Source organism: Alosa alosa, chromosome 2, assembly GCF_017589495.1.
Source record: "Alosa alosa isolate M-15738 ecotype Scorff River chromosome 2, AALO_Geno_1.1, whole genome shotgun sequence".
In the NCBI taxonomy this organism is placed as follows: domain Eukaryota; kingdom Metazoa; phylum Chordata; class Actinopteri; order Clupeiformes; family Clupeidae; genus Alosa; species Alosa alosa.
In genome coordinates, this window is record NC_063190.1 from 2140313 (window position 1) to 2167395 (window position 27083).

The following is a 27083-nucleotide window of genomic DNA, read 5'->3' on the forward strand; positions in this document are numbered from 1 at the left end:
ACAGACCAAGCCGACGACCAGAATTTTACCAGAATTATTTTGGAAACATAACTCTATTCGATGGCCCACCAGTAGCAGGCCTACGTGCAGAGAGATTGTGCCTCCCCCCATCCAAAAAAAATAATTTTCCCCGTCCACACGCATAGAACAATCTCAATCTCAAATCTCAGTCTATGTGTGGACATGGCTTGAAACAGTGCCAGAAAGGCTCTGGGTGGTGTTCCTTTTTTTTCCTTTTCATCATCATCGTCAAATAAGCACAGTGGTATTTTATTTTAAAGAGCATGAATTCTGAATGCCTAAACACGTCAGTCAACCACTGAGAGTAAAATGGCATAATTATAGTATAATCTTAAAACTATCCTATGGTAGTTTTTGGTAAATGTTGAAGTCGCGTTTTACATGTGTGCTTAATCTAATGTAAGTGATGTAAATGGAAATTTTCAGAATAAATTCTGCAGGCAGGAATGTGATCGATTTCAGCCACAATTTCTCATCTGTAGACAATTCTGTATTGAATAGAATTAAATTGTATTTATTTCCAAATGTGGCAGTTATAAACACATATGCCATCATTTGGCAGAAAGAACGAAAGAAAAAAAAGATCTCACTATGCACTATGCAGGTCTGGTTATTCCTTCGCTGTTTCTGGGTTTTCGCTGGATTTGGGCTCGCATTTTTCACGACACAGCTCCCCCTGCAGCTTCTGTAGCAAGTGACTGCTACGCTAAACCCCCACTAGCTAGTGAGCTAGCCATCAAGATACCAAGCTAAGCACATACTGGGCTCTCAATAAAACGGTCGAGCAAACACATTGTTCAAGAGACTATGAAACCACATAACAAAAACAAAGTTCACCCAAGGGTTGGCTACTTACAATTTCAACAGCAACAAAGCCAAGTCGGCGTCCGTTTTGTAGTCTTCTTAGAAACTACAATCTGACTACATTTTCGAGGCACGATTGGATACTTCTGCTGAGTCACATCCAGATTTCCTCGGTCCGGGAACAGAAAGTTGCATATTCGGTTTTTCCGCGGAGGAGCGATAGGGGGAGACGAAGCACCCACCATACGACCCAGAAAGTGTTGTAGAACCATCAGAACGACTCTCAACCTGCATAATTAAGGTCATTTTTGCTCAAATTGTTGCATAGTGCTTCTTTAAACACATTTGAAAGGGAGTGGGAAGAAGTGAACACTTGTCATTAAATGCTACAACTAAAAAGTACCTGTTTCCTTTTGTTAAATTAAACATGAATTAATGCAATTTATACCTGAATGTAATATTATGAAATATTATACACAAAACATATTATCTAATAGTATACACGTCCGTATGCATTCATATGCATAACATTATACACGTACACACAGCCACATCAACAGCACCATTTATCATGGGAGTGGCATCATACCACTGTAGCAATACTACCACCCCAGATGATCAGCACCACAATGTGCCCCCCCCCCCTTCATTCTTGTACTGCTGGAAAACCATCTGTTTATACCTTTTTCTGAACTGGTTATTGTTTTCATTCAGCTTTAATTCCACATTCAAACCATTCCATAGCCTTACCCCAAAAATTGAAATACTGAAACCTCTCATAGTTGTTCTGTTACTGAACCTTTTGAAATTGAATTCGATGTCCTTCTTGTATGTTCAACAGTTGCTGAATATTCCCTAAGAGTTTGTTACGTTTTGCCTTATGCATTATTTGTACAGTTTGGTATAGTATAATATCAATGAATTTCAAACTTTTTGACTGTACATGTAGAAATAGTGAATGAGTATGGTCCAGATGTCCAACCTTGTGAATGATGTGTACTGCCCTTTTTTGTAGTTAACGCCCTTTTTTGTAGTTAACAGTGAGTATAATAAGCTTTTGTAAGTATTGCCCCAGACTTCCACACAGTAAGTTAAATAAGGTAAAACTAGTGAACAGTAAAGACTGTGGAGTGGGTTGTGATCCAGAAATAGTTTTGCTTTATTTATCACTGCAATGCTCCTTGATAACTTAGTTTGCAGATGTTTAAAATGTGGTTTCCAACTCATTTGATCATCAATAGTGACTCCAAGGAATTTTATTTCAGAAACTCTTTCAATACCCACCCCATCAATTGAAATATGTACCCCTGTATATGGTTTAAAAATGATATTAGAGTTCTCATCTTTTCTACTTGCATATATTCGCATAGCCATCTGTAAATATCAAGTGCTGATGACAGTTTTTGTGCTCAGACCACAGTGGATGAGTTGCTGAAGGATACTAATATGGCTGCAGTGATTGGAACTCTCTCCTGGAAGGAACAGTTTATTGAGGCTATAACTGTTCTTGGAGGTAAGCTCTGTACTGGAATCATTTAAGAGAAAAGATTTATTTTCATGTCATGTACACAGGACAATTGTGTTTATTTACATGCCATCTCAAAGCATAATTGGAATTGATCTAGAAGTGCTTAGGTTTCTTAACAACACTAAGAAGCTGTGGATTATTCAAGCAATATAACTTGAGTGAGAGTAGGGCTTGTACTTGGGCTGAGACAAGAAGAGGGCTATTTCGCTGCTGATTGTGTCAGTCCAATACAAAGGCCAACGTCAGTCTAAGAACAACCTGGGGTCTATTTTTGGATGATAATAAGTTCTGTACACAGAGGGTTGAAGCGGAGCAGTCAGTAATCAAGGATCTTTGGTTCTGTTTTCTCGAAACTATGGGGCGCCAGATGTAACATGCCTTATTTTGTAGACAGAATGACTTTTGTGTGACGAAATACATATATTCATTACGAAACCATGTTACATCGTAACGCCTTTTGTCCACGGAATGCACAAATTGGTTTGCATTGTGTCCACGAAACACTAAGAGAGCACATTATTTCGTGGACGAAAAAATTCCGAAAATACGGAATGCACCTACACGCATCATTCTGTGAATCCCATTTCAATTTTGTCCACGAAAGTATTGTGTTGTGTTACAGAAGGCATTCCGTCCACGCAATAGTAACTTAATAAATTACGAAATGCATTCAGTGACATATGCTTTCATTCTGTGGACGAAATGCATAATAGAATCACGCACAATATATTTCGTGAGTCAGCAGTTTACGAAATGAATTATGTGCAGGATAATTTTATGACGTGGACGAAATGCATAAGAGAATCACGAAATCAGTTTTGTGACCTGCTACAATTCATTTCGTGAGTCAGCAGTTTACGGAATGAATTATGTGTCACGATAATTTTATTACGTGGACGAAATGCATAAGAAAATCACAAAATCAGTTTTGTAACCTGCTACAATACATTTCGTGAGTCAGCAGTTTGCCGAATGAATTAGCCAGTGGGTCCCATTTAGAAGTGGCACTCGCGCCTCCCGTTATTCAGAGCTGCGTGAAATGTATTGCAACTTTTCGCCACGAGGTGGCAGCTTAAGTCCGCTGTAGCATTGCCGGTAAACGGGGCAGCTGGCTGCATTCAGAGGCTTTGCAACGGCAGTGTGATTGGCAATCCGCGAACCGGTGCCAGGCCGTGCTGGACCTAGGCTAGGTCCGCGAGAAGCAACTGCATAGGCTTTCTCTGAATTATCTATGGTCTATGATCTTCAAACTATGAGCCTCTTCGACGAGTAGATTGCTGGTCAACTGGACCACGAATTTAGGCTAGATTAGGCCTATGCCCGGTGCTTCTGTCTGTTAATTTTGCGGCACCACTGCTGGAACTGTGGACCGAAAGAAAAAGAAACTAAATTTTTCCCCTATCAATGCATAGGCCTACTTCTTAATTCATCAAATATAGTGGCATAATTAGCCTAGGTGGTAGTGGTAGGCTGTGAGTGCTCATTCAAATTGGGGGCAGCCGTGGCCTACTGGTTAGCACTTCGGACCTGTAACCAGAGGGTTGCCGGTTCAAATCCCGACCAGTAGGCACGGCTGAAGTGCCCTTGAGCAAGGCACCTAACCCCTCACTGCTCCCTGAGCGCAGCTGTTGATGCAGGCAGCTCACTGCGTCAGGATTAGTGTGTGCTTCACCTCTCTCTGTGTACACTGTGTGTGTGTTTCATTAATTCACGGATTGGGATAAATGCAGAGACCAAATCAAAAGAGTATATATACTTATACTTATACTTAAAGTCTATGCGTGTCTGTGCAAGTGAAACTGACAAAAACTGACGTGGGTAGGCTAAGCAACTATATTTAAAACAATCAATAAGTGGATTCCTGTAATGTTCATGAAAACAGTATAGCGAGTCTAGTTTATATTGTCTCGCTGGAGTGCACGCATAATAGGCCTAATCGCTATGCCTACTTGCCCGTCCAAATAGAGAATGAAATAGAGAATAGAATGAAAGCATATGTCACTGAATGCATTTCGTAAGTTATTAAGTTACTATTGCATGGACGGAATGGCTTCTGTAACACAACACAATACTTTCGTGGACGAAATTGAAATGGGATTCACAGAATGATGCGTGTAGGTGCATTCCGTATTTTCGTAGACAGAATTACTTTTGAGCCGAAAAAAAGAGTTTATTTCGTCTATGACATTGAATAGTGCATTCAGCATTATGTCCACGAAATGAAAAGGCCACCAGTCAATTTCGTCCACGAAATGATGTGCTCTCTTAGTGTTTCGTGGACACAATGCAAACCAATTTGTGCATTCCGTGGACAAAAGGCGTTACAGTACGATGTAACATGGTTTCGTAATAAATATATGTATTTCGTCACACAAAAGTCATTCTGTCCACGAAATAAGGCATGTTACATTTGGCGCCCCATACGAAACCCCTTTCATTCTCTCAAAGGGTTTTTGTTCTTACAAACCAGAATGTGCAAAACTGCTAATACACTCCCCATACAAAATGGCAATGGTCACCTCCACACTTTTTAAAGGCTAGAAAAACCCTATAAATTATACATTTTTGGGGGGGGGGAATAGAGTTGCCACAGAGCAGTTAGAGGTCACAGTAGTGTGACAGAAGAAAAACTGTTTTCATGATGCTAGGTAGCTCAGATGATTGAAATGACTGGAAAAACAATCAAACAAAAGAAATAGGTAGGTCTCATAAAGAGGACATTTGTTTTGGATAATAGGGTAAAGGCTGCCACAACCACAGTACAAAAACATCATGGCACATAGCAGGATACACACAAAGAGTATACAAATACTGTACATTGTGTAATAAATATGTATTTTACGCTGTAATGTAAAATATTCCAACACAATTAGCTGCAAGCACCTAACAGCAACCCAAGCACCCAACAAAAACCCAAAACAATTTTAGATACTGCCTGTGGACTTCAAGGACTGACTGATTAACATTATACATTAAAGAAGGACTTCTAGGAGCCGGGCTTTTGTACCTTGTACATGAAAAGGATTTCACAAAGGGCGACAGTCCTGACAGAGCAGCACCTTGAGCTTTGTACATGCATATTTACTTCTATTATTACATATTAAGCTTCACTCCCCCTAGAAACATTAAAGAACTCCCCAAATGCTCCTGAATTGATCTATACACCTAAACATTATTGAATTTTAAAAAAAAGAATTTAAACCATTGCAATTTTGCAACCATGTCATCTCCAAAGCATGAAGTCATGTAAGATGCCAACAAATATGCATCAATTGTATTGCAAGACATATATAAATAATTTAGCTACATAACTTTAATTCATTCAAAAGTTAGCACCTTCTTTATAGGAATACATTTGAAAAATAGTGTCCATGTTTCCAGGTGACGGAGAAGGTGAAGAAGGCAACGAAGGAGACCAGCTGCAACCATCTGGCTGTGACTACTGCCTGCACATCCTCACAGTATTCTGGAAGGTTCTCTTTGCCTTTGTGCCCCCTACTGGGTACTGGAAGGGCTGGGCCTGCTTCATTGTCTCAATCTGTGTGATAGGTCTTCTTACAGCTGTCATTGGAGACCTGGCCTCCCACTTTGGCTGCACTGTAGGCTTAAAGGACTCAGTCACTGCTATAGTGTTTGTGGCTCTGGGTACTTCCATACCAGGTGGGTGCCCCTTTATGGAAGACAGTGTTGTGTGGGATCAATCAACTACATGCATGCAAAAGTAAGAGGTTGGGAGTTATTGCTGGTTTGTCCTTTTTGCAAAAGTCTGTGTGATAGTATGGTATGGTGTAATGAAAATAATATAACAGTAACTTCTTGGAGAGAAATACTTGAATATTCTGTCTAGTTCATTTCCTTTTTCTTAACAATTTCCTCCCTTAGATACGTTTGCTAGTAAAGTGGCTGCTGTACAGGACCAGTATGCTGACGCCTCGGTGGGAAATGTGACGGGCAGCAATGCTGTGAACGTGTTCCTGGGCATAGGTGTAGCATGGTCAGCAGCGGCTGTCTACTGGGAAGTCAAAGGAGAAGTGTTCCGTGTGGAGCCTGGCTCTTTAGCCTTCTCGGTTACCCTCTACACCATCTTTGCCTTTGTCTGTATTGGTGTGCTAATGCTTCGACGAAAGCCAACTGTTGGAGGAGAACTTGGGGGTCCACGGTGCTTCAGGATCTGCACAGTTTTTCTTTTCATAGGCCTGTGGTTTCTCTACATTCTTTTCTCCAGTCTGGAGGTATACTGCCACATCGCTGGCTTCTGAGTGAATGGAAGCAGAAGTGCACACAAGGACACATACACACAGATGCATGTGTAAACTTGACACTAAATGATGAGTGATATGCAATGTCACACTTTTCACTCAGAATACATTTATATATATATATATATGTGTGTGTATTTCTGATACACCAAATATTCTGCATGCTTGCACATTCTGTCATACTGCACATCTTTATGGATGTTCTTCCCAATCTACCCATTTACTTCTATTTGCACATAGGTAAAGACTATAAATACCTTATAGAAATCAGGGTTGTGCACAATTCGAATTGCAATTCTGCTTCCTGTTTGCTACCTCAGTTGAAATGCAAGTGAAATTCAAGAATTGAATTGGAATTTAAGAGCCAGTTTCAATTCAATTCTGGAATTTTGCACAAGCCTGATAGAAATGTACACACTAATACATTTGTTTGGTCAGAAGGCACAGAAGACACAAACAGGTTAATATGCTTCCTTGGGAATTTCACAGCATGGATTACAGATTAATGCAATAGTTAAAACATATTATTGGAGCAGCACAGCATCAGTTGAGAGCTCCTGGATATGACTGTACTGGTGTTCAGTTGCATTTTGTATCAGTATTTTCATTCAGCTTTAATGACCAGGATATTTTCTTTGGGTGAAGTTACTTCCATCGCTGAGAGAAATATGCTTTTTGCAACATAAAAGGTATAGAAATATGAATATATTAATATTGAAAAATCTGATATCCTACATCCTATAGGATATTTTATATCCTATGTAACTAAGATAAGATTATTCCTTTTCCTGTTAGGAAAAGATTAATGATATGTTCCTTGACTAAATAACAGCATTCGTGGTCCACAGCAGCACAATTTCTACATACACCCAATGAGACATAATTTATAGGTATAGACATTGGATTGATTTAAGGTCAAATAATAATAAAATAATGTAATCCTCATTAGCATAACAAATCACTATCTGTTAAATATGAGTTGAAAAACAGATGAACTTTCTAGATTCAGCTTTTCACATTAACAATGCATTTTAGGCTAAGATTTAACTTTAAATTATATTTTTAACAAATATTGCTTTCATCCCCATGCCTTCACAAGAAAGTCTTTTACTTTTAACATGTATGGTACATATACTGTATGAAATATGTGAAAAGGGCATTAAGTGCAAAAATCAAAGTGTTATCCAATAGGCACTTTGCAGATAGCAATAGTGATAGTGGTCGTTCATAATCACAGTATGAAACCTTAATCAAATTAGAATTCAGTTCAAATGCAGATATATAGGGTCTGTGATTCATTTTCAAGTCCATTCATTGAATAGCTTTTCATGGTCCCTAGCAGTACACCTTTACATTCTTGGTATACAGTGTGATTGATTCCCTTTTTGCACTTCCAAGTTCAATGCACACCAGGTGACTAGAAAGCCATGTGACAGAGAGGAACTACTGTATGCATTGAAGAAAAGTGAATGATGGGGGAGAAAATGGATTTGACAAATTCAAGCATGTGCCTTACTGTTCTCTAATTTTCATCTCAATGAAGTAAGTGCCTTGGGGACAGTTGTAACATTTGTGTGACAGTTGTAACAGTAGCCAAGGATAAACCAAAACAAAAAAGCAATGGATGATGGTTTGAAGTTGTACTGTTTGAGATTTGCTTACAGATCAAGGGAGTCACATTTTCACAAAAGTGGCTAGCATTTCCCTTGCTGCTACTAGTACAATGATTAGTTGTATGTCACATACAAACATCATTATGGGGTTGGTGGTACTATTTCAAACAACAATACTGATCTTGTACAAAGCCTTCAGTAGCCTATGTTTGCAAGAAAAACATATTTAATGAACTGTAAAACAAAATGATTGACAGAATTGTCACATTTGGGAAATTGTCCTCTCACTTGGCTTGTCTTCATTCCCACTTCATTGCAACTATTTTTCAGTAGTCTAAGCAGAGTGAGGACTATGATATAAACTGTATGTGGACAAAATACCAATACTTTTCTGATTCATTTTTTGTTGTACAATAAGGCCCCGTTGAATGATGGGCTGTTTTGTTTTATGTACAGTCTGTGCAAGTTCCAGCGTATAGTTGCATAGCCTACATAACAATTTGCTATTGTTTTGTTGAGTTAAATGAAAGGTCATAGTAACTGATTTATTTTGATGTAGTGAAGTTGCCCCCAAAGGCTATATGACAGCAGTTGTACATGCATATTCTGGTCTTACTCAAAACTGCACTGATAGCAGGTCATATTTCAAAAAGGGAACTGGCAGAACCGCTCCCTCAAAACTGTTTCCGTGAACCTTTCCACCTACCTTTTTAATCAGACACACCCAAATGAGGCACTGGGCTGCACTCTTAGGCCCTTATGTCTCGGTGTGTGTTTTGAAATTGCCAAATGAATGTGCACTAGCAATGAAACCTGTCTTTGTTGCATGTAAGGACACATGGTGCGCATCTGCTAAATTTATGGCCCTGTATGTCTGCCTTTCTATAATCCACTTACCCCACATTTCAGCTGTTTCACACCGTAACAGTTAACTGGCCATCTCAGTATTTATCTCCTTTCTATCTCTCTAATCAATTGTTACAAATATTTTCTTCTGTTTTCTCACTCATAGACATACTCAAGTATCCAATTCTTTCTTCGTAAGATTTCCAGGCTAATGACTCATTTAACCTATTTCAGCATGCGTCTTTTCCCTCAAACTTCTTTGAGTGGTAGAAACCATCATCCATCTGTCCTAAATCTGAACACTTTTCTGAATTCATTAATGGCACTTTGTTATGGACCTCTTGTTTAGCTCATGAAGAGATTTCATGTAGATTCACATAAAGAAACATCCTAGCAACCACCTTCTCTACCATAGCAACCATCTTGCCATGATTCCCTATATCACATCAACCAGTTAGCATCACCATATCCACTACTGTTGATACCATAGAAACAACTAAGCAACCCATCTTTTGAAATCTGAAAATGTAGCTGGTGAATTATGTGATGCCACTGCATTAGCCAAAGGTATCCCTAATTAATATTGCTTGCCGATTGAAATTTTTACTACACCTACTCAATACTCCCACCCACCCCACACATCCACACAGAGCACTCTGTTACATAGTTCTAAATGTAAAAGTTGTACACGGCCTGATTCACATATACACGAGTGTATGACACAATTTTGTCAGTTCATATTAATTTTCTGTAGGGAAATTAAATTGTGAATTTTGTTTCATTCATGTTGTCCAATAAAATTACCTAAATGAGTGGATTTTGGTCTTATTAATTATGTCTGCCATGAAATAGATACAGTGCCCTACAATGACAGTCTAAAACTCATGGTCACTGGCGAATAGTTTAAACAAAATTACATCCATATTGGGTGTGGTTTAGTTATGAAATGTTATGAATCGCCCGGTGCATGGCGCAAGAAGGTAGGCTTTATGTTTCTTTATCAGTCATGTGTGTGTTTTGGGTGTAACATCCTTTAAACCAATGTCATTCCCTTTAACAGCAAGCAGCTTGACTTCAAACAGTGCATCGGTATTTTGCTGGTCACTCATGATTTTAAAGGGATCTGCTTGCACGTCAGACCGTATGGAACAGGTATTCAACTAAACCATGCTTTACTAAAACCTAGCAGAGTATAGCCTACATGCGTCTGCACTCGTCTATTATTTGAACTCATTGACAAAGTGGAACTAACTTCACCGTGGTCTCATAGTCAACGACAAAACCGTAAACAGTTACTTTTACTATTGACTGACAATAGGTTACAATCGAAAACATAGCCTGAAAAAAGCAACACTTACCCCAATAATGTTTGAATGACTGAATAAAAAAAACCTAAGGACATTTATCCTGCAGAGGAGTTGCATGCTTATGTGGCAAGTGGTATAGATTTTAGGGAGCTTGGGCCCTGATAGAATAGCTGACTTGCCACGATGGGACTTGCACGCAAAGATATAATTCAGATATCAGTATCCTTAACTCAGTTAGGCACTCAGGTTTGTAGAACTGACAGAGACATGGTTCCATAAAAAAGAAAAAATATTTTCACACTGAATTCACATACACATAAAACAGAAATAGGGCTGAGGCTTACCGGTGGGAGGGCAGTGGCTAATTAATGAGTATCCGAAGGAGGCACCCCAATCCCACATGGTTGGTCACACACACACACACAAGGCAGTGATACACTCAGTAAGAGACAAATGTCACACAAAGATGGGAACCCATCACCACCAGGAACTGCTCCCACTTTCGGCTCTCAGCACCTAAACAGAGGGGGGTGGACAAGGATTACAGACAGCACACGCTCACATATACAAAGTGTAACAAAATAAATCACAAACAAACCATAAAAGAAACAAACCGCCACACTAAGGGTCTGCAGCTTCACAGCCTCCCCTTAGTGAGGAGAAAACAAATTGAGTGCAAACAGAAAGACAATCACAAAACAAAGAGGTCCACACTTAGGTGATCAGCAGCACTAGGGAAAAAGGGACTCTGCGGCGATGGCAATTGTCAGGGAGGTAAAAAGGGGCAGGTCTTTGACGTCTGGCATAGCACAATGAGGGTTCTTGAATTTAAATAGAGCCGCTGTTGTACTGATTGGCCCATACAAGGATACAAGGAAGTTTATTGTCACATGCATATAGTTACTGGATGTAAGAAATGCAGTGAAATTATGTCTGGTGTCAGCCTATTTGAACATTTATGGGGCACCAACAAGGAGCACCCAAGAGCAACAGGGCAAGGAAAAACTCCCTACCAAGGAAGAAACCTTGGGCAGATCCACGGCTCAAGGGGCTAACCCAACTGCCAGGGGTCTTGTGTGTGTGTTGGGGGATGACAAGGGAGATGGGATAGTGTGCTGTGTATGTGGGGAGAGGGCAGTGTGCAATATGTCATGAGACAATGTGCTGTGTATTGGGGGCAGTGCTGTAAGTATGTTGGGGATGTGTGTTGGAGAAGCTTCCTGATGAAATAATGTTCTGTGTATGTAGGGAAGGGGGGGGGGGGCAGTGTACTGCAAGTATGGTGAAGGGACTTACTATTGCAAGCAGAGTACTGTATGTATGATGCATGTGAGTGATGACAGTGAACATGTGTGTGTGGGCGGGAGGGGAGTGGAGCAGTGACTGTGTGTGTGTGTAGTGTGTGTGTGGGTAGGTGGGGGCAGTGTGCTGTAAGTATGTAGAGGATGTGTGTTGGAGAAGATCCTGAAGACAATGTGCTGTGTATGTAGGGGGGTGGCAGTGTGCAGCAAGTATGTGAGGCTTACTGTAGCAAGCAGTGTGCTGTATGTATGTGAGGTGATGACAGTGATGATGTAAGTGTGTGTGTTTTTGTGTGTGTGTTGGGGATGGGGGTGGGGTTGGGGCAAAAAAGGCTAGGCAATCAAGGACATGGGTAGATAGATGGAGGAGAAATCAAAAAAATAAATAAAAAGTTCTATGGAGATGTGCAAAAGTTGGAGAAAGACAGATGTGTGTGTGTGTGTGTGTGTGTGTGTGTGTGTTTTGGACGTGTGATGAAATAAGAAAATAAATAAAAGGTCTGTAGCATAGGGAGAGGGATGTAAAAGTGCTAAAAGTCATGTAGGTGTGTGTGTGTGGGGGTGTCAGTATAGTGTGAGTTCAGGGTTGGTGAGAAAGTCAAATATCCAGTGACACAGGGTGGTGTTCAGTCCTAAGGCTTTCATCTTTGTGACCAAGGTGAGAGGTACTATCATGTTGAATGCTGAACTAAAGTCAATGAACAGCATCCTCACATAATTCCCATTCCCCTCCTCCAGGTGAGTTAAGGTGGTGTGCATGAGGTTTGAGATGGCATCCTCTGTAGACCTGTTGGCTCTGTAAGCCAATTGGAGGGGGTCGAAGGAGGCAGGGAGGGATGAACAGTGTTTTGAGAAGCTTGTGAGCAGTTTTTCACAAGCTTCTCAAAACACTTCATCACTGTAGACATCAGGGCTACTGAGCGGTCATTCAGACATGATGGACTTTTGTTTTTCGGTACTGGAACAATAACAGACTGCTTGAGGCAAGTAGGAAGTAGGCCCATATCTGGCTACCGAGAGTCACTCACAATGCAACCACCTGAGCATTAATGAAAAGTGGGCACTGCACCACTTCATTCTGCTACAATCTACCCCACACTTTTGCATCGTCGCCCCGACGATGAACCTAAAAGAGCACCAAAGCCCATAAGTGGCTGAGAGTAAACTACATTTCCCTACATTGACAGGGTTGTGCCTTACAATCTGGGCAAAACCAGGAGAGGGATGCTGCCCGGTAAGTAGGCCAGGCGTTTGGTACATAAAAAATAGGATGCACAGTTTGAATGGCAAGCCACCACTGCTGGCCCAACAAAACAGGGAGGGCTTGCAGTTCGGTCTTTAGGCCAACGCTGCTACCGGACAAGAGACATAGGCAAAGCCCCCAATTTTGCCAACAACCATATATTATAACATAGATTATAACATGTTTTGTTTGTAACTTGAACCAACACACTTTTCCACAATATTATTTTTTTTAGATGCACCTGTATATCTGAGCCTTTTCCCAAATTGGCTTTGGATATTTATACTGGACCCTGCTCCATCTGTTATTAAGAATGAGCTGCTTCTCCTCATCAGTGTAGCAAATGTGGCATAATTTGCAGGGTTATAGGCTGCAGATCTTGTAGGCTACCTTCACACAGTGAGTGTCACATCTTGACTCTCACTTGGGGGGGCCCTTCACCTATCATTTCCCTCTTCTCCTCTTTCTTCTCAACTGCCTGATTTCTATCCCCTGTCTCCTGTGTTGGATTTCTTAAAACAACAAGTCTCTAAATTACTGAACAATAATTGATATAATTTGACAATAAGTAGCCTAATATTTGTGCCATGAGATAATATCCTTCACAACATTATCCATCCTATATAACATTGATATAGCTTCGTTTTCAATGCAGGTTAGCTAACTGCATCTCCACTGAATTTCAACATACATTTTCATTATTTAGCATCTCATTGGTAGCCCTAGGCCTATATTTCTTACCTTCCCTCCTTCTCTGTCTGCTCTTCTGCTGGCTTTCCAAACGTTAACTTTGTGACAGCCTTTGTTCAGGTCAGGTGAATTGAGATTAGCCTACTGCAGAAATTAACAAGACGTCAAGTTTATTTTGAAATTTATTTTTAAACTATGTGAGCTGCGTTGCGTTCGTTAATTAGTTTAGTACACAGTCCTCGACTCTACTTTCGTTTTGATATGTATGCAGTTTGCAGATGACACCACTGTAATCGGTTTAATCACAAACAAGACGAAACAGCCTACAGAAACGAAATCAACAACCTTATGAATTGGTGTAAAGGAAACAACTTGTCTCTGAATGTGTCCAAAACAAAGGAATTGATAGTTAACTTCAGGCGGAAAGAATGGTTTGAAGCCATTAACATCAATGGTGAGACAGTGGAGAGGGTGAGAGACTTTAAGTTCCTGGGCGTTACCATCTCAGAAGACCTCACCTGGGACAGTCACACTCAGCACACTGTAAAAAAAGGCCAACAACGTCTGTACCACCTCAGACAATTGAGAAAGTTTGGTATGCGACCCAAGATCCTAAGGTCTTTTTACAGAGGCACCATTGAGAGCATCTTGACTGGGACCATAACCACATGGTATGGGAACTGCTCTCAAAACAATAGGAAAGCACTTCAGAGAGTTATGCGTACAGCACAGACCATATGCGGCTGTGACCTACCCTCCATACTGGAGTTATTTGAGGGAAGATGCATTAGGAAGGCAAAAAAAATCTTGAATGATCCTAGTCATCCCAACCATGAACTATTTGAGCTATTACCATCTGGCAAACGATATAGAAGCTTGAAAGCTCGTACCACCAGACTCCGAAGTAGTTTCTTTCACCAAGCAATTAGATTGCTGAACTCATGCTGAAGACAAGGCACTTTTTTTTTCCCTACACACACACACACACACACCCTTTCATTTATTTATTTTTTGAGGAGAAAAAAAACACAACAAATTTTACTCTATTATAAACCTATAATGAGATGTAATAAAAGAAATCTTGAATCTTGAATCTTGATATGTAGGTAGGCTATCACGTGACGGTCCGTTGATGCAAAGATAATTGTCTCGTTGGCTAGGCCTATTTGTAGCCTACTTAATAAATCAAACGAAACGTAAAGAAAAAAATACAGAGGACATGACCTCGGTGTCCTCTATGGTAGCTACGGCCATGGACATAGGGGGAAGGCTTGCAGTTTGGTAAGGCCAACACTGCTATCAGGACAAGACAATGGTGGGCTTGCAGTAGGGTGACCACCGCCATGACACTGAAAATGAGGACACTTGTGCCCAAAAGTTAGGACAAAGGTCCAAAAGTTACATTATTTATTAACATTTGTTGTTGTTTTTTCACATTAGTCAGTTATTTCCAACATTCCCATCCTTATAATTACATAACATTAGTTTTGTGTGTGTGTGTGTGTGTGTGTGTGTGTTTTTATTTCCTGGCAGATCTGGCTTTCTCTTTGTGCCTGTCTGTAAGAGCGTGCCTCTATGGCACTCTTACCCCTGGAGCTGACATCAATATCTGTTTCACAGTTTACAAAATGCATGGTATGCATCTGTCCTGCTTTTGGTAGCAAAGTGGTGTTCAGAATACCATGCAGAGTTGAAAGACATCTTTCGTTTCGCCATATGCAACTTAAGGCTCAGCAACGGTGTTCATTCATTCAAACACGAAGGAGTTGTCGCATTGACTGCTTCGTGAAAAGGATCGGTGGAGTTTTGTGATGTCCCGTGCTACGGTTGTGGCGGAGGTAACAGAGATGAGTAGCTTACAGAGGCCTTGAAATGAGGCATAGGCTAGCCTATAGGCTTCATGACATGCGGACAGATGGTCACTCATGACAAAAATCCGGACAAATGTCCAAAAAGGAGGACACACTCTCTCTGTCCGGATAGAGAGCTCAAAAACCGGACTGTCCGGACAAAATCCGGACGGATGGCCTCCCTAGCTTGCAGTTTGGTAGGCCAACACTGCTACCGGACAAAACACACAGGGAGGGATGACAGCCTGTGGCTAGTGGGACAGACTGCAAAACACTAATGACCAAACTGCAAGCCCACCATTGTCTTGTCCTGGTAGCAGCGATGACTTTGTGCAATGGTGCAGGCTCACCTTCTGCAGCTGAACGCAAGAAAGACCAAGGAGATGGTGGTGGATTTCAGGAGATCTAAGCTACCTATGCTGCCAGTCTCCATTGAAGGGGTCAATGTGGAATTGGTCAGCATATAGGCCTATAAACACCTGCGGATACACATGGACAATGAACTGGGACTGGGCAGCCAACACTGCTGCGCTGTATCGGAAAGGGCAGAGTCGGCTTTACTTCCTGAGGAGGCTGCAGTCATTCAATGTCTGCAGTAAGCTCCTCTGGATGTTTTACTAGTCAGTCATTGCCAGTGTCCTCTTTTATGCTGTGGTGTGCCGGGGAGGCAGCATTAAGAAGAGGGATGCTGGGCGACTGAACAGTCTGGTAAGGAAAGCTGGCTCTGTTGTTGGCATTGAGCTGGAGTCACTAACAAGAACTGCAGAGAAACGGACCATGAGTAGGATGCTGGACAATGACCGCCACCCACTACACATCACGCTCAATAAACAGAAGAACATGTTCAGTGGCAGATTTCTGTCACTGTCATGCTCAACAGACAGGTTGAGGAGGTCCTTTGTCCCCAAGGCCATCCAACTTTTCAATACTACACAAAAGGGAAGAAATGGACTTTTCAGCACAAGCCTCTCTGCCCCTACCATTATATCTTTGTCTGCTGTACACCTATATTAGCCCTCCTACGCAATCTGGATTGTGGTCATAACATCTACATCTACACAACTTATTCCCTGTTATATATTGTTCTTACAGTATATCATTTTTTCTTCTTTCTTTTCTTGTTTGTCAAGCAATTCTATTATGTTTACATTCTTGTCTTTTCATAGTCATAGTTAATATTTAATAATATGCAAAGCTATTGCACTGTTCAATCCCTACACTATTCACTTTTGCACTACCACCATTGCACACAGTGAGAGATAGATAGATAGATAGATAGGTACCATGATAAGCTATGGTAGAGCCATACCTATCTATCTATCTATCTACTTTAGTAGAGGTGCCAAAGTCAACGTCTGGTAGTACTCTCACTGTGTCCTGTTTTCAAAATACAAATTGATTTTGTTCTCTTCTTTTTTTTTGTTTTTGTTCCTTGTTGACTAATGCCTTGCCTAGAAGCACAATAGTTCTCTGAAGTTCATTGCACAAGATTAATTCCATGCTAACCCATCGGTTAACGACCTTGGGTTCAGTGTTTGTCCTTCCAGTGTTTATTTGAAATGGGCCTACCCTGTCAGTGTTTTGAGCACTCAATTGTACAGCCTCAGTGCACATACACCGGATCAAAACATCTCTATTATTGATGTTAATTTAGCCCTTTCGTGCCAGTGCCAAACATTCAATTTTTGGTGCTGGATGACCTCCTCACACAAAAAACTTGTTTCTTGAGTATAATACATACCATCAATGGGATATACATACCATTTTAATCAGAAGGATCAGTTCTATGAAATTATGTAAAATACATATGGTAATGTTGATATAGTAATGAACAGTGTTGTCAACAAGATAGAGAAAATATAGAGTGTATGGCATGTTCAGCAAGTTGTGGGTCATTTAACAAAAAAAAATGAATTGGAATATCCTTAACCTTTCAGAAGTTATGATAAATTTAGTGATCAGTGTGAAACAATGCAGGACACGGGATTTACAATGTTGACAGAATTCACATTCTCTCTCTCACCAACAACATGAAAGTATGCATAAAAAACTAATTATGAAGTTAGACACAATGGTTTAGATTTATTTGGTCTATAAGAATAAACCATTTATTTGTTTATAAGCAAATGATACAGTTATAAGAATAACATTAAAAAACATACATAACCAGTAATAAAGGAAGTAAATATACTGTATACTGTATATATTTATTTAAGACAATTTCGGAATAGAGACATAAAATACATTTGATTCAACAGATACAACTTCCTTATATAAATAAGTATAATAGGAAAACTATATGCATATAAATTTATGAAAATTATTTATGAAAAGCTAGGAATACCAGTCGAGAAAAATGCGTTCAGTAGGCCTACTTGCCAATATCACCAAGTGCACATACACCAAAACATCCTTGAAGAAGCATTCGGTAGGCTAATAAATAATGCAAGGCAACCACAGGGTGATGATTTTGCCTGGTTAGGTAAAGTATAGCAGTCCCTCCAGGAATTCGGGATGTTGCGATTGCAACAACTAACGCAAATTCAGCAAATCCCTGCGAAATCTGGGCGACCTTGCAATTTTGTCCAAACATCGTAGTTTCCCATGAAGTTTCACCTACCACAACAGTCCCTAGCACAGAATATTGAGCCAGATGCCACACTCACTTCTGCAGACACCAGAGACTGCCCTATAAGTTCCTCTGCAGTTTTGATGACAATAAATAGAAGGTTAATGGTCTGCTTACTTGCATCTCTCAACCTGGTGTTGCTAACCTACCTAGGCTATGAAAGTAAGTTAATTTAGGCCTACTTGTTTTACTGACATTTGAGTAGGCTATGCAACCAATTGGCAAACTTTTACATCTGGAGATGTCCTTGTTAGCTCATGTCATGTTTGCTTGTGGGCCTCGAGTTTGTGTAGTGCTTACCAAAATCATAGAAATTAATAACATTGCAAGACATTTATCTCTTCTATGATCCAAGAATGATTTCATTCAAGTTATTTTGTAACATTTATTTTAACTAATGACATAGTTAATAGCTAATCACATTAATAGGCATATCAAGATGATCAGTGTGATTTTGGTCTTCCCTCAAGTAAAAAAAAATGTAAAAAATCTAAAAAACTATTTTTTATTGCAATTTTCACTTCCTCCCACAATTTCTTCGCAACAAACTTCCATTGCAATGTTGAATGAATGAATGAATGAATGATTGGACAGATGAATGAGTTTATTGTTTGTACCCAAAGGGTGTGGTAAGAAGCTACAGCTTATATCCGCCCCCCTTCTCACATTTTAAAAGTAACAAATAAATTGTCATAGAAAAAAATGACAAGACAAGAAAGATAAAATAAATTATAGACAAGAAAGACCAAATAAATTATAAAGAGAAAAAAAAGCACATATACTCTTACCCAGATAACTTCCTACTTATATGCATACATACAGTGTGTTTGCATAATTCATGCAAACAATTCCCTATCTATATACATACATATACGTACCCGCCTATACCCTAAAGCAGTGGTCTCCAAACTACGGCCCGCCACCTCATTTTGGGTGGCCCCCCAAAACATGTCCGTGGTATATAGCATCCGGCCCGCACGGGAGTACGACATCGTCAAACTATAACCTCCGTAATTTCCCCCATTCATTCTCTATGGCGTGTCTTAACAGTACACATGTAATACTCTTTTTGTCCACTGCTGGTTGTTTTGGCGCTGTTTTGCGTTTGCCATAGAAAACGGAATGAAGTAGGCCTACTTGCAAACAATGCAAGAGGCCTATGCTGACTGCAGAAGTATTCTAAAAGTTTATCAATTAATTGTTAATAACTAACTAACTTCTATTCAAGTCATATTTCTGGGACTTTCTGGGATAATTATTTCTATTTTTTATTCACTCGTTCAAATGTTCATACAGAGTTCTCATCAGGGGCCTCATTTATAACGCGTTCTTGCGCACAGATTTGATCTTAGACCGTGCGTACGCTCAAATCCATGCCAACGCTCAGATTTATAAAAACCGTCTTTGACGTGAAAAAGTGCTTATCTCCACGTCAGGTTCAAACTTGACGTACGACCATTTCCTTGTGGTAATGCCTGGGTACTGCAAATAATCTGAGGTCCAAGTGCGATGCATTTTCAAAATTCCAAGACCAACGATCTCATGTCTTTCTTTGCCATATGCATGATCAATATCAGAAGATTTTTAAAGACGTTTTTGGACGCAGCTTAATGTTTCATGGTTTGGCATAAAACTGCTAATGAGAACTATAGCCCACTTAAGAAAGTGAAAAGACGTATAGCTTACTTATTTCACAATATCTAAAAAAAACCAAGACCTACGATAGAATAATTGAAACATTCTTACAGGTGATCTAGTATATTTAGTGTTCTCACCAATCTAATATTGACCATCAAATGTCCAATTGCCCTCGTTTAGGAGAGGAAGGCATTCAAAAAGGCATTCGAACAGTTTGATAATGTTGGAGGTTATTGTGCAGTATTGGGAATATAGGATAGTATTTGATCATACAGTTTTGAATGTTAAAAGTGAATAAACTTTTTTGAGAGGTAGATAAACTCTAATAAGAGGTGGGTAGGCCTAAACTCTATTTCTGAAATTTCAGAGGTGGATAAACTGCGTTTACTTTCAAGTTTAGCCTCCACTACATCCTAATTTGCCCTCATAGGCCTATTCCCAGCTTCGTAACAGAAAGGTAATATTTGACTGTAAGCTATACAATGTAGGCTATAGATATTTTATATCATATATAGCCTACACAACCAAGGGACAGAAGTTATCCTCTGAAAGCAGGGCATCTTCATATTTAGTGTTGCGTCGGGAGTTATGTAAAGAGGTGCAGGGCGCACCTGTTTGCTTTTTGACTGGCAGTGCCCAAGATCAGATGACAATACGTGAGTTGAATAATGTAGGATAAAATATAAAGGTAAGCCTAAAGCAAACAATAAAGGACAATGTTTAAGGCATTGGACATTATTGAAAAGAAAATGATAGCAAAGATATGCAGAATGAATGAAAAATGACCGCTTAACTAGGCTACTTTTTTCAGCAAAAACATAGCTTACCCTAAAAGAAACGTTAAGCCTACATGACATATCACACTTATAATTTAGTCCTCTGTTTTGTAGGCTAAATCAGCATATTACCCTGGGTCATATTGGAAACGTACAGTAGCCTACTGTACCATAACGTACAGGAGTATATAGGCCTAGAGGTCTTTCCTTCATAAGCTAGGCCTACCCATTTTTTTTCTACAAAGTAGGCCTAAACATACGAAATGTTGATTATTCACATTACTGCAAGCAAAAGGAATGAAAGCGAGCAGAGGACAATGGACATGGATGCATACGATCTCTTTCCAGAAAGCTTTGCTGGAAAAAACATAATTAGTTAAGCTATTGAACTGACGATATAGGCTAGTTAACATCAGATGGCATAGGCTAGGCCTATACAATGTTTTCAATATCTAATTTTACATAAGCTACAGCTTTTAGGCCATTGATTTCTTTAAAACATATGCTAATGATATTGATGAGGGGGTGTTTACAAGGCGGAGACCAAAAACCATCCGGCTGCGCACAAGTTGACGTTCATTTGTGATTTATAATGGGCACATCTGGAAGGGTGGCGTACGCACGTTTTTTTGTGCGTACGTTCGTTTTCTCTGAATCACACGTACGGTCATTTCAGAAATGATCTAAGATCAAATAAAGGATGGTTTCTACGCAACCCTTTTATAAATGAGGCCCCAGGTGAGTGAAAGTTAGAATGGTGGTCATTTCAGATGTTTTTGCCAGCACTTCATAAAACTCTCATAGTTTGAGAACTTTAAATTATTTGTAGGATATTGCTTGTTCACAACTTGAGCTGTGTATGCAAAGACACAGAGTTCAGAGTTCAAAATATACTTTTGGGACTCCCTGCTAATACTTTTGGGAATGCTAAAGTCTTTTTATTAGTATTATTTCATTTGAGCTACATTTTACACTGATTATGGCATGATTGGTAAGGTAGACTGCTGTTGTTCACAGCACTAAGCTATTTATGGTTACTGATATACTCCGAGTCTCTGGCCCTCTCTTAGAGCCAGTCATAGTGTAGCTGGCCCTCAGAAGAAAAAGTTTGGGGACCACTGCCCTAAAGGGTCACTACTTAAATACCTTACATTGCCAATGATGCCATTGCCAATAATACTGCTCAATGTTTGTACCAAAGATTCTAGAACAGAGCTCTAGAATCTTTGGTTTGTATGTATGAAGTCCATACATTTCAGTGTCTTTGACTTAAGAAATAATGAATTGGAATGATAATTGAAGCCAACATTATTCACAATTCGTATGGCTCTTTTCTGAACCAGGCATTGACTGGCCATCGGGCGTACCGGGCAATGCCCGGTGGGCCGACGCACATTTTTGGGCCGGGGCTGTCATAATTTAATAATAATTTTAAAAATATATCCCCCACGACGGTATTTGAGACACAAAACGCGGCCCATTGGTTGATTTTCTTGACGGACATTGGGCTAGTCCAATGCAGGCATGGACTGGCCATCGGGCGTACTCTGTAAGTAGTGAAAGAGCGTATACATTTTTTTAACATGTTAAACTCTTAACAGCTCTTCCATGTAGGCTACTGCGCTTTATTTTAACTTTTTGAAACACAATCCTCTGGTATGTCATGTGCCTCAGCATATCGTATAAATAATCATGCCATTTTTTGGTCCCAGTCCATCCCGGGTCCAATGACATCTCTCAGCCCTCCCGCAGCAAAATGTGTCAAAATCACAGAAATGTTGACCCCAAGGTCGACTGTTACAGCGGGTGCAGGGCCGTCGACATCGAGTGCACAGGCTAAAGGAGTGGAACACAGCTTTGATGTGCAGTGTAGTAACACAGAGGAAGGCGAAGGACAGGTGGATTCAGAGGAGAGAGACGTTACGTTTGATGTGCAGTGTAGTGACACAGAGGAAGGAGAAGTACAGGTGGATTCGGAGGAGGAGGAGAGAGACATTACGGAGGAGGAGGAGACTACTGTAAATGTTAGCAGAATGAAGAGGGACATTTCATGCAGGTAGGGCTGTTGTGTGTGTGTGGAGGGGTGACCACCTGCTACTCCGCTTTCGATTGACATGCATTTGAGCGTTTCAATGCAACATGCATCAGTAGCAAAGAAGCCACCTGCATTTACATTGCGCTATTCGATTGTCGTCGACGAGAAGTGGAGAAAAAATAAAATAAGTTATCCACAACAAATCAACTGGTGGTCGGCCTCAGAACGCACTCAACTTTTTGAGATCTAAAGTCAGTCATGATTGGTCGAAATTGTTGTCAAACTTGGCGCAGTACAACAAGCAAACCTATCACATTTCTGTGCCCATACAGGCAGGTACACACACATAGGCTACACACGCGCACACTCAGAAAGACACTAGAATGACACAGAAATTATGATAGCCCGTAACAATGAAAATGTTTTGGGATGTGTGTATCTTCACTTAATAGTATCTCTGGCAGTCAGCTTTCGGTAGAAGAAAGCACATGGATGATGTCTCCATCAGTGGCCTTCTGGGACAACACCGCCCCCACACCTACATCTGAGGCGTCTACCTCGACAACAAATGGGTGAGCAGGGTTGGGCTGGCAATGGATGGGTGCAGTGATGAAATGCTTCAGGATCTTGAAGGCTCTTTCAGCCTCAGGAGACCAGGAAAAAGGGGTATTGCTCTTCTGAGTTAAAGCAGTGATGGGAGCAGCGATGGAGCTGAATCCTTGGATGAACTTCCGATAGAAGTTGGCAAACCACAAGAAACTTTGTGTTTCCTTAATTGATCTAGGAACAGACCAGTCCCAGACAGCTTGCACCTTCTTTGTATCCATCTGAATCCTTCCTTCTGAAATGATGAAGCCAAGGAAGGACACCTCCAAAACATGGAACTCACACTTCTCAGGTTTGACGAAGAGGTGGTTCTTTAGCAGACGACTCAGGACAAGACGGACCTGCTGGACATGTTGATGGAGATCCTTAGAGAAGATTAAGATGTCGTCAAGATAAACAAAGACAAACTTATTCAACATGTCCCGTAGGACGTCATTGATCAGAGCTTGGAACACAGCTGGGGCGTTGGTGAGTCCAAAAGGCATGACCTGGTATTCATAATGGCCTGTAGGAGTGTTGAATGCAGTCTTCCATTCGTCCCCCTCACGAATACGCATTGCGATAAGCATTGCGAAGATCCAGCTTGGTAAAGACGGTGGCTCCCTGGAGCAACTCAAAGGCTGAAGCAATGAGGGGAAGTGGATAGTGATTCCTTATTGTGATCTTATTGAGTCCACGATAATCAATGCATGGCCGAAGACCTCCGTCCTTCTTGCCAACAAAGAAGAAGCCCGCACCCGCTGGGGAGCATGAAAGTCGGATGAAGCCAGAAGCCAGCGCCTCCCTGATATACTGGTCCATGGCCACTCGTTCTGGAGCTGACAGAGAGAAAATGCAACCCCTAGGGGGACAGGTTCCAGGTAATAGGTCTACGGCACAATCATGGGGGGGTGGAAGGGTTGTTGCTCTTTTCTTACTAAAGACCTCACTCAAGTTGTGGTACTCAGGGGGCACTCGGGAAAGCTCAGAAGGCTCAGGAGACGGGAGTCTTGAAAAGAAGCAGGTAGTGTGGCAGGTGGGGCCCCACTTAAGTATTGTGCGAGAGGTCCAATCCAGATTGGGGTTATGCTGAGTCAGCCATGGGAATCCTAGGACCACAGCACAATCTGGTGACTGGCTAAAGCCCTCCTTACACTGACAGACTTTGGAAAGATTTGGAAAAGATTTTTGAAAGACTACAGTCTCAGACCCTCTCACATCTAAAGACAAGTAGTAGAGTGACCAATAGTGACCTCTCTCCAACACCAAACAGGAAGGGGAAAAGTAGGCGACAGCTGTAACCTACTTTTCCCCTTCCTGTTTGGTGTTGGAGAGAGGTCACTATTGGTTTTTATAGTTCACGTCACTATTTGCATGAGCCACGACTAGAAAGACTTACGATAATATAAAACATGTTTGATATTGTCGTAACGGCAAAACTAGAAAAGGACTGACTCCGACTGACTTTAAAACGCTAAGATTGGCACCTTACACTTAACGATCTAGTTAATGGGAGCGCGCCGCGATTCCAGCACAACTCCCATGATTTCTGTCCGACTTTGGAAATTTAGTCGCCGACTGTGAAAACAGACCAAAATTGTACAATGTAAGGCCGCCATAAGGTGGAAAGACAGCTCTTCCTTGTGATTATTGATCTGCACTCTCACAGCAGAGGTCGTCTGGTTTACTAGATCTGGGCCCAAGGGCCGACCGTCCATGGATAGAGGAGGATTGTTGTTCCTCATGCTTTGATCACCCTCAGCCTGGGATAGTCTTGTTCCACTGAGCTGCATTGGCTCCGGAACCTCTTCAGAGAGCTGAGGAGCCCAGCTGGCACTGGATAGTGGTACAGTGGGCATCGCTTTCAAATTACCACTTCATTCGCGCATTACGCGGCGTGAAGCTTTAGTACCACTTTCAGCCACTTTGCGTCGCTCTACCACTGTACATCGCTCTGCCTGCGGTCCATTCTGAAAAAGCAGGATCTACCATTAAACATAATTGTTGCCGAGAGTAATCCCAGCCTACGAATTCAATAACAAAATAAATCATGCATAATTAAACATTACCTCGATTTAGGCTACTTGGGTATGGCTTAAGGCTTGACTACATGGTGGTAACGAAAAATCGAAATCGAAATTTGCTGTCTACATTATTGTCAGTGTTGGGGTTAGCGCAACTCGCATAAAACAGTGGTGTGATAATTGAGCCAGTAGAGAAATAACTGTTCAGAATTAATCTGTAGCCTTGGGTAGGCTTCTGCAGAAAACAATGTTGTTGCCGATTTAATACTATCTGGCGGCGTTTTTAACAGGCTCTCACGCCAATAGAGGCTTAGACAACTATGACCCACGTTTGGTTTAAGTAAATTAATTTGCCCTACTTCTTGACTGCAATGTAGTCAATTGACTGCTTGACATGTCATTCTTATTTTTCTGTACAATAAACAAATACATCTGCTTTATGCCGCAGAATTACATTCATATTTGGAATTTACATAGTCCAATGCATCGTTCCACTACGTTAGTGTTTCCCAAAACCATAGTAGCAACGAACGTTCGCAACCACTATCGTAAAGTTGTGTAGTTACAACTAAACCTCTCGACCTGTGGTAGAATGCTAGAAGCATAGTTCCAGGGATCTTCATGTCAAAGACGTCACTGACGCCAGTTATTTGTTTGCAAATTAATCATTCTAATTGATATTTTCCCTTCTAACCACCATACATCCATATTTTAAAATGCCCAAGGCAGAAAATACATAAATTAAAAGTCAGTTTGCAGCCATGTGCACGTAAGTAAAAGTCACACACTTGCAGATAATAATAAGGTGGTGCGCACTTTTTGACGAGTCAGCTGAGAATATGTAGCCTTTGATTTTTCATGGGGTCCTTGTTAGTTTACGCAAAACCAAGCCAAGAAGGCTGATTCTGATTTTGATAATATGATCTGCACAAAAGATAAACTTAGGTAAACAACGATGTCAATATTGTTGTTAACCCAGATTCGAACTCTTGGACAGGGGACTGGTAACGGGGGACGGTAGGGGACGGCGGCTGTCATCTGCCGGCCTTAACGCAATGCGCCACAGAAGTATGTGCAGGTGCCCGTTCACGTGCTACTAAACGTCATTAACCACCTTAGTTTCCAAACTTCAGTAGTCTGGACTATCATGGTCCAAACTTACAGTACTATGTAAGTACGACAGTTTTGGGAAACAGTCGTAACTTACATGTTGGTTAGTTGAACGATGCATCCTGTTAGTAAAAAGCTAACCTCCGTAGTTGTACGGGAAACGCCCCCCAGATCAGCTTGTAGGCCATTAGCAATCTGTTTATTTTATTTTATGAAGCCTACACAGTATATCACATGCCACATTCTCACTTTCAATAGACAGATGCAATAGCCATTGGTCAAGTATTGAGTATAAAGCAATTAAGATAGTACCCTATACAAAAAGTACTTCATACTATCATAAAAATTCGTTAAAACGAATAGCATTTTGCAACTTGACAAAACACTGGATTAAATATCGTAGGCACAGGAGAAAATGTGTACATCCATTGGCCCGTGGGGAGATCACATGCCAGTTGCCTCTCCCTTCAGTATGACTTGTTCGGCTGTGAGCTTGTTTAAAAAAAAAAAAAAAACTATTGCAGATATCAATGCGTCTTTGTTCATGGGTTTGGCCTCACAGCAGAGGCTTAGACAACTATGACCCACGTTTTGGTTTCATAATTTGCTCTACTTATTGACTGCAATGTAGTCAATTGACTGCTTGACAGGTTTTTATTTTTCTGTACAATACACAAATACATCTGCTTTATGCCGCAGAATTATGCACTTGGATAGCCTATAGAACGGGCACATTTTGGAAGAACGACGCAAGAATCTGTAGGCTATTTGTGGCTGGTTACCAGCAAACAATGTTTAATGCATTAACTCAAGACGTCAAACAT

At 40.8% G+C, this 27083-nt stretch overlaps 1 protein-coding gene across 2 annotated transcripts in view; it reads left to right on the plus strand.

Annotated features, from left to right (window-relative positions):
* Positions 1–6906, plus strand: part of slc8a2a (solute carrier family 8 member 2a) — a 138883-nt gene extending 131977 nt beyond the window's left edge. For both annotated transcript variants that reach the window (XM_048237603.1, XM_048237604.1), the window contains exons 10-12: positions 2239–2338; positions 5735–6013; positions 6236–6906. In XM_048237603.1, the coding sequence (XP_048093560.1) occupies positions 2239–2338; positions 5735–6013; positions 6236–6612 (756 nt within the window). In that variant the 3' untranslated portion in view covers positions 6613–6906. The remainder of the gene's footprint in view (positions 1–2238; positions 2339–5734; positions 6014–6235) is intronic.
* Positions 6907–27083: the final 20177 nt, after the last annotated feature.